The following is a 13,723-nucleotide window of genomic DNA, read 5'->3' as shown; positions in this document are numbered from 1 at the left end:
GGCACAGCTGCCAGCCCTGGGAGCACACACACAGGCGGCAGGACAGGCAGCGTGGGTGGCTGGGAGGCCGCCTGCATCATTCAGCTGCCCCGCAGGACAGGGGATGCATGGCAAGCCAGCCGCCCCGTCCTGCGGGGCAGGCGAATGGCGCGGGTGGCCTCCCAGCCACTCGCACTGCCGCCGCCAGCTCTGCAGCGCACTGGGACAGCCAGATTGCCGTGGGGCGGCACACGCCACCATGCGTGATGATGTCACGGAAGTGACGTCATCACGCAGCGCTGGGAGTGCGCGCATGCTGTGCGTGCGCGCAAGTAGCCAGTCTTCGGTTGCCCTGGGTGCCGGCAACCGTAGATCCGGCCCTGCTGTTAGTATATAGGGAAAGTAACTCTTTAGACTAGGACTGTTTCTTTCTGCTCCAAGATATTGTCACGAATGGAATCTACTTAAATAAGCTGAAAGCCTTCTCCTCCCATGGAGGATTTATTCAGAACAGTTGATAAGGATGGTAATTTCATTGGGCTTAGATATTGAATTGCCACCACCTGTAGCTAGCAGCCCTTTATTTTAGCTAGTAGATTCAGAAGCTCACACACTGAGAGCACTTCTGATATTGCCAGATCTTTCCCACCTAGCTAGGAACTTCTGGGGAAAACCATTCTTCCTTTTTCCTACCACAAAAAGATTGGAGAATAGATATAAGGTGCACCAAGAAGAATGCCGTTTGTTTTTAGCCTATGCTACCCGCATTCCATTGTGACCAAAGCCTCTAAAGAGAAAGGAAAAGAAAATCTCCATTCTGCATCAACTGATAAGAAGGTCAAGAAGTTGGCTATCAGGGGCTGGAAATTGTTTTTGTGAGCTGCACTTTTTCTTACAATTGCCAATTACTTGGCATACATGACTTGTTGCCAATATTTTGGGGGGAGAAAATTGCCCCTTATACTACACCGCCTTTGCAAAGACATATTTTAAAATGAAGCACTATACCTTACCAAACAGCAAATAAGCATGTCAAGACGTGGCATACTGAGGCATGAAGGCAATGGTAGGTTTGCCCCTGAAGTCAAAACCCAAACAGAGGTCCCAGTGTTGATGGGGAAGAAGGGAGCAACAAGATGGATGATACCTTGGACTGTGCCCAAAACTGAAGTCAGCAGCACGCTCCACGGGGCTTACATCCATCAATCCATATCAGTGGATATAATGGTTCAATACAATGGTTCAATACAGTGGAGATAATAGAACAATGCAAGATCAGCCCTTCTGATCACTAATTGAGCAATCATTAGTGTTTAGATCCTATTCCTCTGTGTTCTAAAACATGAGCTGCCACCAAATAGAGTCTGTGATTCTCTCACTTTGACCTTTATTCTCATCAACATCTTGAGGCCTGGGAATGTATCACCCAAGAAAACTAGGTCTTGACGAACATATATGATATGCTGTATAGTGTGAAATACACTCATCCAAACTCCACCCTCTTGTCAGAAATTCTCTTTCTCCAGGAAAATAAGGTGCTTTATCATATAGGTAGCATTTTTGCTGGCCGTACGTTTGGTACCATGGGCCAGCAAACTGTGTGCTGTACATTTGGACCCTCTTTACGTCCTCTTCCGTAAACAAAAAGTAATGCTCTGGCCAGATGTGTCCTTGCTCCCATCTAGAAGGGCACCAGCCTATTTGTCTGTCATGGAAGTATATGCAAAGGTCATTGTCTCTTTGAGCTGGATCACTGCACTCCTTAAGCTGCATTGTAAACTGGCTCATCAGCCACTGCCAGCAATCATTACAGCATACTCTGCGAAGTCTGTTGCTACCTGCACAACATAAAGCACAGGTATACCCCTTTCTGGAGCTCTGCGCACCAGCTACCTGGTTGCAACTCTCCACATTGGTGATGCCCTGTGCCCAGACATGAGAGCCAGCCTTTTGTAAAGGTAGTGCTCAGCACCCTCAGCTTGCTAATCTTTCCCGTAGTGTGCCTGCACAGAAACCAAAAAAGAAGAATGGGTTGCTTACCTGTAACTGATGTTCTTTGAGCGGTCATCTGTAGAGTCACAACCCATCCTCCTTCCATGCAACAGATCCTTGTTAAACCTGTTGTGTTGTTCTAAGAAAGAAGTGAGTAGGAAGGCGCTGTTCACTCCCACTAGGCAAGTGTTGTGGAACTCTGCTTCTCAAAAAGTCACCAGGTCAGCATGTGTCTTTCACAAAAAGGTTCCCAGCCCCATGTTTTTTCTCTTAAGGTAAATGTATGGGCTGTAAAGGAGAATTGGGAGATGGGAGAGAGTGCTCATCTGTCTCCTTATCTACCATTTCCTGCTTGCAAAAGCATACATGGCCATTCTTCTTTGCCCCAGTTGATTTCTTGTATAGGAAGTAAATATAGTTCAGTAAAGGGGATGCATGTTCAGGGGAGAACTGACAGATCCTGGGGCGGGGGGGGTGGGCAGGGATCAAGCTCCCCTTCCACTTGCTGGTTCTCCCCTGCAAATTCCCATACTTGCAAAATCTCAGCAAACATGGTTTGGGGGAACATGCCTTTGCCAAGCTAACATACAATTGTGCCATAAGTGCAGAGAGGGCCCAAGTCTGTAGCATTTGTGGTGGTTAATCATTTGCTTGACCTAATTGATGCCATGTTAAAAAGTACAAAAACAAGAAGTCTATTAGCCTGCAAGTTGGTGACTTTATAAGTAATCTGAATAGAACACTTCCTTGTTCAAGACCTGTTGCATGGAAGCTTCCTGCACTCTTGATTTGCACTTCAGCACGCCGTTTTTTAAAGAAACAGACTCTCTTTTCTGCTGTTATATGGTGTGGTTGCAGTAGCACAGAATGTGCCCAGTTCAAAGTGGCTGATGTGCGGAACGAATAGCACTATTCCAGAAACGTTACTGGCTTTGTCAAAACTTCTTTGGCTTCCCTTGAAATTTCTTGGGTGTGTTGTCCAATGTAGCATCTTCAGATTTCGTGTATTGCTAAATAGTGGTGGCAGCCTAAGTGCATGCAAAATATAAGAAATGTGGTTGGTCTTAACTGAATTTTGCTTAAGCCTTCCAGTTTGCTCTGAATTTCACTTTTGGTGAAACTGAGCAGCAAGTCTAGCTAAATCCCTTGATGTGTATGTACTGAGGAAATGGGTTGTACGCTGCATGGCACATCCCCACCATGTATTTATGTAGCTTTATACTGGTTTAGCTATCATGGCTCCCCCTGCCCCCCAAAGAATACTTGGAATTGTAGTTTGGTGAGGGTGCTGGAATCTTCATCCATTCCTTACAGAACTACATTTCCCAGAGCCCCTTGGGGAAAGGAAATGATTATTAAATTAGCTTAGGTCTATAACATAGATGTGCCATATGAGTGTCCCAGTCCCAGAGGCAAGTACAGTGCTACCATGCAGACCCTTTTTGTGGCTCTAACTCTCTTTCTTTCTCTTTCTCTCTCTCTCTCTCTCCCCTCCTCCACCAGGGCTTCACCTCGACACCAACCCACTGACTTCCACCCCCCTTGTGCCCTCCACATGGCCAGGCGAGTGGAGCTGCAAGCTCACCATGCAGGGCTGGCTGTCCATGATTCTTTAGGTTAATGGCATGATTTCCGTATGAGACATAACTTTACTGTCCTATTCGCATGACCGACCGACTGCAGACGCATGAGCTACAGTTCTTCCTCCTGACTCAAAGCCTGGACCAGGAAACCCAGGAGGGGGGGAAATGCAATTGTGGCGGGGTCCTGTCCAAAGCCCCTTCTTGACATGATACCTCGGCCTCCTGGGAAAGGAGTAAGCTGGACAGAGCTCATCGGCCATCCCACCCACCCCTGCTCTGCCTTCCCGCCGGCTCTGTGCTCACCATCTGTGGTGCCCGAATGTTTCCAGTGAAGGGCATCCAGTGAAGGTCTTGAGGCCCAGGAGACAGGAAGCAACCAAGGGCCGCCCAGGACCCCCTCCTCCCTCTTGATCTCACGTGGTTCGGATGGAAAACGTAACCCGGACAGTTGCTCAACCTTGTGTATATGATACAAACAGATACCTACTATGCAAACACAAATAGGGACGTTCGGCAGGATTGCATTGGCTCAGCTCCCCAATAACCTCCACAAGCTGACAGCAACTTGTGGAATGGAGGTGGGAAGAGCTAGGAGTTATTGGAAGCAGTCTCCCAGGCTTATCTCTCTCCCTCTCAAACACACACACACAGGGTGGTGGTTGGGGGGGGGGAATTGAGAAGGGCTAGTGCATTAGCCTCTGCCAACCCACACGCGTGTGCCAGGCACACTTGTATTTGATCCTTCAGGATGCTTCCCACAATTTGGCCCCGGGCTGGAAGAGCGAAGCTGCCTGCTTGCGCCAACGCCCGGCTCCACCCAGCACAATCTGTTGCTCAGGAGAGGTGCAGAGTTCCGTTGCAACCTTACCTGCGCTTCTGCACCAGGGAGGACCCTGAAAGAGTCTCCCACACTCAGCACAGACGTGGCATCTGCCAGTGTTTTTTTTTGGACCACTCCTATCTGGGGAATAACTGAATCCCCCACCCCCCCACCCCAGCTTTTCTGACACGTAGTGGCAAATGGGTCGTGTGGTGCTCTCTTTTTTCCGCCACCAGAGGATGTGCCACTGCAGCCAAGAATGGCTGCCCCATCCCCATCTCTCGGTGCTTGGGGAATCTTGCCTTCCCCATCCCACCCCCTCTCTTTTCCAGCCAAGTCTGAACCCTGGGACAGCTGCCTTGAGCAATATCTGGGTCTTTTCCGGTGGTGGCTGTTCCAGGTATGTTCAAGAGATGGCATTTGCTCCAAGGAAGCTGGGGCGGAGGAGGAATGTTGACTGATTGCCACACGACACACACACACACACCCTTCTGCAACAGTCTTTGGACCTAGAAGAGATGTGAAGTGGCCCCTGTTTACTGAGAGATGCACAACTTCTTCAACTCTTGTCTCTGGGAACTTGCCAAGGCATCATCATGTGGAAGGGAAGGGACTGCCACAGTTAGTATTCCACAGGCAGGTGCTGCCAGCAGCCCCAGGGGGTGGGGTAGTGGTGGCATCCCCATGGAATTCGGGGCTTGACAAGAATTTATGCTCCAAAGTGGAGGAGAAAGACGGGAGAGGGATGCCAGCAAGAGGGAAAGCCCCTCTGATGGTGCTAGGCATCTCCCCAGAGAGAAGAGCTGCCCCAACAGGACACATGGGGTACAGAGCATCCAATCCCTTGTCCCCCCACCTCCATGACACATGCCCTGTGCAACTTCCCCCCTGCCCTGCCCCTCCAAATTGCTGACACAGCATCGCCATAGAATCTTAGCGTGGGCTCCCCCCCATGCTTTGGCCTCCCGTAGTGCGTAGGAAACTGAGCTGTGAACTGCGCCCACTCGCCTGCCTGCCGGGCGCCGCTTTGCCCGCTGACCGCTAGTAGGAGCTGTAGGGGAGGGTGATGCCTAGAGAATGCTGCCGTCTGCACTCTAGATGCTTTTTAGAAGTTTTGGAATTACTTTTAGTTCCTTTTTTATTGTTATGAAAAGATGAGCCTTTTGGCTCCTCGTTCTTCCCACCCTCCCTCTCCATCCCTCACTCAGATGTATAGACCATCCTCCCTTGTCCACCAGCTACCGGAGTCCAACTTAATAAATAAATCAACACCAACCAATACAGCCTCTGCTACTGCTTCTTCTTGAGTGTCCTCCTGATGTTACGTGTCTAATGGAGTCAAAACTAAGTTTGGATAGTATCAAGGGGCAGTTACTGGGTTCCCCAATGAGGTATCAGAGCAAAGCAAGAGTCTGCAGAAAAATAGGGTAAGTGATTTACCTTCTCCATTAGATAAACTCAACAAAAGCAGGAAAGGAAGTGAATAGAGTTTCCAGCTTTTGAGCACTACACAGCTATTGGCTATGAGAACCCTGTCTTTATTTGATCATATGAAAAAAACATTGGCTCAGCTGCTGAGATGTTATGGAATGTTTATGAACGTTCCAACTGCTCAGGAGTTTTAAAATCTTCCAGCAAACAGGGCCTAGGGACAGTTTTAGTTATGTGCTGCTGTTAGTGTGGAGGTGTTAACAGGATGACAACATCATCAAAAAGTTGGTTGATGCTAAGACTCTGAATGGTGTGTGTGCCTGTGTGAATGTTATATGCAAGTATAATTTATTGAGGACTGGTTAGGCAAGAGGGTCGTGTTTACAAAACAGTACTTTCCGATTATTAAAAAGCAGAAAGCTAGTATATCATGAAGAATATTTGGCATAGTCTCTCCCTGTTGAGCTACTTTTCTATACGCCAGGATTCATTTTAGTGGTTATATGTACAGGGGAACATTACAAATTTTAATACACCACCTGTGGTCTGCAGTTCCAGGAGAGTTACCTTTTTAGGTTTTTTTGTCCTGTGTGGTTGATCCAGTGTTGGGGGGCATTTCCCTAAAAATACAGATCTGTGGTCCCAACAGTGAAGGATGCAGTTGTACATGATAAAGAATGAATTACCATTGGATATAATGATGGGTGTCATAACATCTGATGTGTTTGTATGGAGTGACACAAATCTCATCTCCTGCACTGCTCCAAAAGGTAAGGGACGATGCTGAGCTGGTGAGAGGTGCCATATTGCATTCTCTCCTGTGACACTGGGAAAATTCATAGTGCCCAGTATACCCATGGTAAGGTGGCAACGCTACTATAATGATCCATCTACCTGCTAGAAATCGCTGTTAAAGAGACCCTCTAACTATGCACTTCTGCTTTGTATCACAACATCCAAGGCTAAGTTTCATTTTAAAAATCTGAGTAAAGAGACATAAAAGTTGCATCAGGTCTAGTTTTACTCTCAAAGGTACAAATAAGAAGAGATAAAACTGATCTCTGAGAACTATTTCCAGAGTTTATCATAATCCAGCTCTCGGTCTCTATTAAAACAAACCACTTCGGTTCATGCCGCACACTTCACATTTGCTCTTCTGTTCATCTAGTTCACATGCATGAGGATGAGGTGGCAGAGCTCTGGGGTGGTAGGATGGCTTCCACAACTTCAGACTGCAGATGAAGAATTTTGGCTTAGAATGTTCTGCATTTTTTTAAAACTGCAGATAGAAAACCAGCTAAGCAGGGAGAAATACTCTGTTCCCCTTCTGGTTTGCTGTGCTGATTTGCTTTCTACCACTTCAAGTCTGTGGTTTCATTCCCTTGCATGGGTGAAAGAGACCTCTGCATGGGCATTTCTGTTTTGTTCTCTGCCTCATACATGGCTAGAATACCTTCACAACTGCCCCCAGGCTGCCCAAGTATTTGCTACATATGAGCGCCAGCAAAATGAAACCCTCCTGTCCAAAGAATTAACATGGCAGGAAGTTCTGCTTAAGCCCACTGGAATGAACAGGGATGGTGCAGCTCTCATCCATGCCTAGTAGTCTGTGCTCTCTTTGGGTCGGATCTGTCTCCCACATGGCTGGTTTTAAATGTGCACCAGCCTGACTGCCACATATAGCACTTGCAGTTCTCTGTCTTCCTGTTGTACTTGCCCACAGACACAGTCTCTCTGCTGCAAAGCTGCATAGCTGGCTGTGTCTGTCGCTCTTGCTTCCACACATCTATACATGCAATGCATGCACACCCCTCCCACTCTAATCCATCACACACCCAAGGCGCAGGCAGGCTGTGCCTCTCCACCCACCCACCCCCACTCACTCCAGCAGCTTATCCAAGCGTTAAGGTTCTGGTGTTGACCGTCGATCTCTCAAAGGGTAATTTGTTTAGGAACAGCCAATCCAGGTCCTGCCCTTGGCCAGGCCAATGAGAGCTGGGGGACCCAGCACATCAGCCAATTGAAGCCCAGTATTCTAATAAGCCCCATCTTTTATCAGAAGAAAGGTAGCTTCTCTTGAAGTTAAACTTGGTGGCCAGTCAGTCTTGGTTTCAGAATCTCTGGACTCATGGGGGCGCGCAAGCCAGATCTCTGATGGGCTTGAGCTACAGTTACCTTGGCGAGCAGCACGGCTCAGGTGTACCGGACACCTGGGCACTGGCAAAGGTGCTGTCAGGCAAGACTGGCAAGAGAACGCCCTGGGGTCTCGGAAGGATGGCATTGTCTCTGTGCATTGCACCCCTGGAAGTTTAGAGGCTGTGTGGTTAGCCACCCATTCTCACTTAGAACTGTCTCCCAGCAAGCAGCAAAACCATGGACTCCAACCTGCAGGGAACCTTCCTACTCAACAACCCTTCTCTGCCCCCTTTCCCAGAAGTGAAAGCCCCTGTGTGCCAGTACTCTGTGCAAAACTCCTTCTACAAGCTTAGTCCACCAGGAATCAGCACCCAGCTGGCAGCCGGCACACCACACGGCATCAGCGATATCCTAAGCAGACCAGTGGCTCCATCGAACAGCAGCCTTCTCTCTGGGTACTCGCATGTAGGTGGATTCAATGGACTGGGCACCCAGAGTATCTACTATGGGTCCCAAGTGGGGAACTTCTCCAAAGCAGGGAATGAATACTCAGCCCGGGGCAGGAGCTACTGGGCAGACACAGGACAAGACTGGCACGGAGGTCGGCCATGTGGCAACCGTAAGTAACCAGCAAGGCATATGGGGGGGGCATTGTTGGGGATTAGTGGGCTGCCCACCATCCTCAAGGGAAAACCCTTGCTCTTGGGTAGTAAAGGGCAAATATTGAGGCATAATCTGATCCACAGTTTGGCTCTGGATCCTGTTTTCAGTGCTGAGACTTAGCTCTATAATATGTAAAGAAAGTATGGTATTTATATAGATGGTGTTTTCAGAGTACCACAGGTGGGTCTCTGCCCCAATGAACTTACAATGTAAATTGCAACCGGAAGGTGTGGTAGAAACAGTGGATGAAGGGAGAAAGGCAGGAAAACAGGTAACAAATAGGCAAACATAGGTTTCGTGTCAGCTGAAGATGACTAAGGAGCGACACATTCAGGATTTTACAGAAGCAGCGTATTTTCTGAAGAGGGACTCAAAGTGAGGGGAGAGGTGCCAACATTTCTCTCCTGCCATCAGTGGACATAAGAACACAGATCAGGTTGCTACCCCTCTAAGCCTGCTTCTGATTTAGAGGGCTGTAACTGTTTAGTATTGCAACATAATTTTTAGAGATGACAGAAAACTGCAGGGAAGAGCAAAAAGCGATTGGGGCAAAAGCCATGCTCCCTTGAACATGTGAAGACTTGCTGCAGCTGCTGCTGGGTGGCTGCTACACTTCTGGGACTAAGGCAAGTCACCCAAGCTGAAGGGCCTGGTTCCCAAGTACTCTGGAGCTCTGGCACCTCTTTCATTTTTTTCCTTTTTAGAAATTAACCACTACCTTCAAAAAAGTTAATTTACTTTCCAGCATGATGCTTAGAAATCTATGTGATTTCCCAGAGGAGGCAAGTGAGTTCTTAGCCCTTCCTCTGTGCTCCTTTCCCCAAGTAATGGGAGTGGTTCCTGGAATCAAGCAAAGTTTGTAGTCAGCTGCCACAAAAGTGCTCCTTGGAATGACTGCCGGCGCCAGGTAGCCGGGGGCTGCTGATATGGGGCCCAATAAAAGAACTGTGCAAGAGGCAACAGTCACCCGGGGTGAGATAGGCACAGACACCAGGGACAGGGCCCTGGGTGACAGAGTGGCACATCCATGGGACTTGAAGGGGCATGGACCCACCTTCCTCCCCAGATTCTCTTCCCAATTCAGCCCGAGTCAGAATCCTGCTGCAGGGACTATATTGGCATGGCCCAGATTTCCATCCTCTGGACATTATCACTATGGGGCAGAGGAATAACCTTTTCAGGGCCAGGGCATTCAAAAGGGTAGGCTCACCACCAGTCTCCCCTGGCTCTGCTCTTGTGCCTTTGCAATCTGTCTGATACTCAGAAATGTTAGTGAGTGGAACTGTGGTAAGAGGGAACATGGTATGGATTCTGTGCCCTGACAACAGTCAGTGCAACTGGAAAAGGCACGGAAAAAGTTGCCTAGCGGCAGGGTCTTAGGACCACACTAAATGTGACAGGGCAGTTGCCTTTGTTTGACTGTGTCCATGTATCAAGGAAGGGTGTGTGTGTGCCATTTTGGCATGAAAGGGGGACATGCTGGTAAGGAGAGCAGAAGCCTTCATGGTTTACCCTTCTGTGGTCAAGTCACCCAAACTGGGGGACAAGTGCCTGGGCCATTTGGTGTGTTGGAAGGCCTCAGCTCCCCACGCTCAAGGCTTATGAGGGTGCCTGATACTGAATCAGGCTGTTGGCACCTCTAGCTTTAACTGACAGCAGCTCTCATCACCAGTAGAGCTCTTTTGACTGGGAATACTAGGGAATGAAGCTGAGACCATCTGCATGCACTCTGCTGCTGGCGCCTTTTCAGGAGGCACTGGGTGAATTCGTTTTCAGAGGTGAGATTTGTACTGGCGACCTCTTGGATCATAGCTCAGTTTCTTAGTCACTACATCTTACCAGCTAACAATGATGCTGTCATTCTGGCACTGAAAATCTTATTGTACTGTACTTGTCCATGAGGCAAGCAAATGACTGATGTGTCTACTGCCACCACATCTATGGTGACTCTTTGAGTCTTGCTAGTAACGGCCAAGGTGATGCATCAGCTTCAGTGGGTTGAGGCAGGGTGATGGGGGTGGGGTTATCAGTGCCATGGCACCCATACACACACCTCCTTCAGCCACAGTTGTGTCCTTTCTGCCTCCATGTGCCTCCAATGCTCCGCTACTCTCAATGGTCTCAGAAATTAAGCAGGTTGAGTGTTTCCCTCATAATGCTGATTGCATGTCAAGAAAAGCTATGCTTGCGAAATTTCGGTGTGTCAAAAAATAAAAATAAAAATAGAGCCCTTGGAAAGGTGAACCACAATGTGGAGAAAGAACAGGTGTGCTGGTTTGTCCTTCTTGCTAGTGGGACCCTTTGTATGTGATGGGAGTGGCTATGGAGGTTGCTTTTCTGTGGCTTCATCCCACAGTCCTGATGTAATGTTGAAATGCTCAGCACTTATTGGGCAAGGGCTGGTTGTGTGGTCCTTCCCATCTCATGACATCTGGACAGGGATCAGGGATAATAATTGGGTGGGAAGGACTTGCATCTTTAGCCCCGAAGCCATGGAAAGTACTGCCTATGTTGCTAATGTAAAGTATAAAGGGACCCTTGGGTAACTGATAGTTGTCCCAGACAATTGTAGTTGTCAGGAGGTCTTTAAAAGCAGCCCTTAACTTTATCTGGATATCATGCTTGGTATGAGTGTATCTGTGTTTCCGTGGTTGACATGTACAGTGTGAATGAGAATCACAAGCCTGTTGTTCAGGAAGCAGAGCTTCCAGGCATGCATTTGTCATCTACACATTGTGTGTTTTCTGCAGCAAACCCTGGCATTTTATTTTTGTGCTGTCAAGTTGCAGCTGACTTATGGTTACTCCATGGGGCTGTCAAGGCAAGAGGCATTCAGAAGTGGTTTGCCATTGCCTGCCTCTACATACCAACCCTAGGCTTCCTTGGTGGTCTCCCATCCATGTACTAACCAGGGCTGACCCTGCATAGCTTCCAAGATCTGACAAGATCAGGACCATCCAGGTATGGAATAACACCACTGTAATCTCAGCAAATGCAATTTCAGGGAGCCACCAGAGGTCTCACAAATGACATTATGTGATGGTAAATCTGTTTCTTGATTGGGCAGGTTCAGATTGCAAGAGTCAAGTAGCCACACAATTAAATCATCTTTCATGTAAGCAGCTCTCTGTGCATAGCAGGGGTGGACCTTTGATTTATCAGGGAAGTTCCCAGCAGGCAGCCACTCTGGAGGGCCACTGGCCACTTGTGAGAACAAGGGCTAAGATGCCAGTGTAAGCTTATGCATTGTCTTAAATGCATCTCTGCTGCTGGGGGGAAGACAGAACCTAGTTCTGGAGATGACAGGGGATTTAGGAAACTGGGGGGGGGGGCAGGGGGCTGTCCTGTCTGGTGGCAGATCAGCTTTTGGGCCACTGCTTAAAAATGTAACCTTCTATGCCTGCTGGGTGCCCATCAGTGACCATGCTGCCCCTCTCCCTCTGCACAGCCACAGGGCACGTGGGGGACAGCCTCCACAAGAAGAAACACACGCGGCCAACCTTCACAGGCCACCAGATCTTTGCACTGGAGAAAACCTTTGAGCAGACCAAATACTTGGCTGGGCCTGAGCGGGCACGATTGGCATATTCCCTTGGCATGAGTGAATCCCAGGTGAAGGTGAGTCTCCAATACCCAGGAATGATAGCCTACGAGTTGTGCATTGGGGAAGTTCATGGAAGCTGTACTGAGTGCTGATGGCCAGGTGACTACCTGGAGATCCGCAGGTCAGGAACAGAAGGTCCTCGGGCAAAATCTACCTCTAAGAGGTGCTACAACCTCAAGGCAAAAGAGTATTGGAAGAAGGGGCAATGGGACTTAATGGCAAGCCACTTGGGGATTGATGATAATATGCTGACCTACCACCTCTCACCCCTATGTCAAAGTGACCCTCCAGGAAAACTACTTGTGGACGCAGACTAGAGAGAAATTGTAAGCATCTGTGCAATCTTTGCTAACGTGAACTGTGAGGGATCTGCCAGAGGCACCTATTAGTGGGGCACAAAGCCTGCACTGTCCAGCATGAGAGCCTTTCATGGGTGAGCAGCCTGGAGTAGTGAGAGTTTTTGCCATGCCTGGACAGAAGCAGGAAGCTCAAGTGCCTGCCCATGGCATTGGCAGAGGCATCACTGCTGCCTGTTTCTCCAGTGTGATGCTGCTGCCTGCTCTACCATTCAAAGGGATGCAGCTAGATGAGAAGGTAGGAAATCTGGATTTATTTATTTTTAGTTAGGATCTCTTGCATTTTTTTAAAGCAAATAGCTGCAGGGGAAATTGGTTTGTGGCCCTGGGTCAATTTTTAAATCCCTTACTTCCATTTTAATCACCCTACCCCTCTACCCTCGGAGCTGCAAAAAACTCCAACCTTATTAGGTACCAGTCTTAAGGAAGGAAAGTTGGCACCTTGAACCATTTTGCACAGGGCATCCCTGACCATCCCATCACCTCCTTCCCAGGTGTGGTTCCAGAACCGACGCACCAAGTGGAGGAAGAAAAGCGCCCTGGAGCCATCATCGTCCTCTCCCCGGGCAGGGGCTGGACCAGGCGAGCGCTCCATCTCTGACGAGGATGATGAGTACAACAAGCCCTTGGACCCTGACTCGGATGATGAGAAGATCCGCCTCCTGTTACGCAAACATCGGGCGGCCTTCTCCGTTGTAGGCCTTGGTTCTCACAGTGGCTGAGGGAGTCCTTTGCTGGTAGGGGAAATGCCTGTAGCCCAAAGTGGGTGGAGGCTGGATCGGCAAACTGGACTTGAGGGGTTTGTGATGGGGGGGAGAGGGCTGTTGCAGCCTGGGCCCCTCAAGAGGCCCAGCCCAAAAGGAGGAGGAGCTAAAAAGAGGTATTAGGGTTTCCAACTCCCAATTGGACTACATGAAGGTCTCAGGGTGAAGAAAGAGAGAACATTTTAACAGTGGGCACAGCAGGTCCTTTGTGCATAGTGTGATCCTGGCCTCACAACTTGCCTTACACATATACTGCAAGTCCTCTGTCAGTCCTGCCTCTCCTCATTCTAACAAGTTGTCCACCATATTTTAAGTCAACGTTTATACACATACACACACACACCCTTCCCTTGATCAAAATTAAAACTGCAAAACATTTTATTACTAATTGCAAA

At 48.7% G+C, this 13,723-nt stretch overlaps 2 protein-coding genes across 8 annotated transcripts in view; both read left to right on the top strand.

Moving 5' to 3' along the window:
* Positions 1-5,653, top strand: part of ANK1 (ankyrin 1) — a 131,440-nt gene extending 125,787 nt beyond the window's left edge. For all 7 annotated transcript variants that reach the window (XM_054997655.1, XM_054997654.1, XM_054997653.1 and 4 more), the window contains one exon: positions 3,475-5,653. Coding sequence is in view for 1 of the 7 variants with exons in the window: in XM_054997656.1 (XP_054853631.1) it covers positions 3,475-3,501 (27 nt within the window). In the remaining 6 variants the exon portion in view is untranslated. The remainder of the gene's footprint in view (positions 1-3,474) is intronic.
* A 2,525-nt stretch (positions 5,654-8,178) lies between these two features.
* Positions 8,179-13,286, top strand: NKX6-3 (NK6 homeobox 3). Its single transcript, XM_054997239.1, has 3 exons — positions 8,179-8,560; positions 12,053-12,222; positions 13,059-13,286. Exons 1-3 carry the CDS (start codon positions 8,179-8,181, stop codon positions 13,284-13,286), a joined length of 780 nt encoding a protein of 259 aa, XP_054853214.1.
* Positions 13,287-13,723: the final 437 nt, after the last annotated feature.

Source organism: Eublepharis macularius, chromosome 14 (genome assembly GCF_028583425.1).
Source record: "Eublepharis macularius isolate TG4126 chromosome 14, MPM_Emac_v1.0, whole genome shotgun sequence".
NCBI classification, from domain to species: domain Eukaryota; kingdom Metazoa; phylum Chordata; class Lepidosauria; order Squamata; family Eublepharidae; genus Eublepharis; species Eublepharis macularius.
Note: the sequence above shows the minus strand (reverse complement) of the source record. Positions and strands in the feature narration are given on the sequence as shown.

Excerpts from the sequence above, each read along its gene's own strand:
- NKX6-3 (XM_054997239.1), top strand. The coding sequence starts at position 8,179 with ATGGACTCCAACCTGCAGGGAACCTTCCTACTCAACAACCCTTCTCTG. Across the intron at positions 8,561-12,052 it reads AGGTCGGCCATGTGGCAACC|CCACAGGGCACGTGGGGGAC; the intron begins GTAAGTAACCAG and ends CCCTCTGCACAG. Across the intron at positions 12,223-13,058 it reads TGAGTGAATCCCAGGTGAAG|GTGTGGTTCCAGAACCGACG; the intron begins GTGAGTCTCCAA and ends CCTCCTTCCCAG.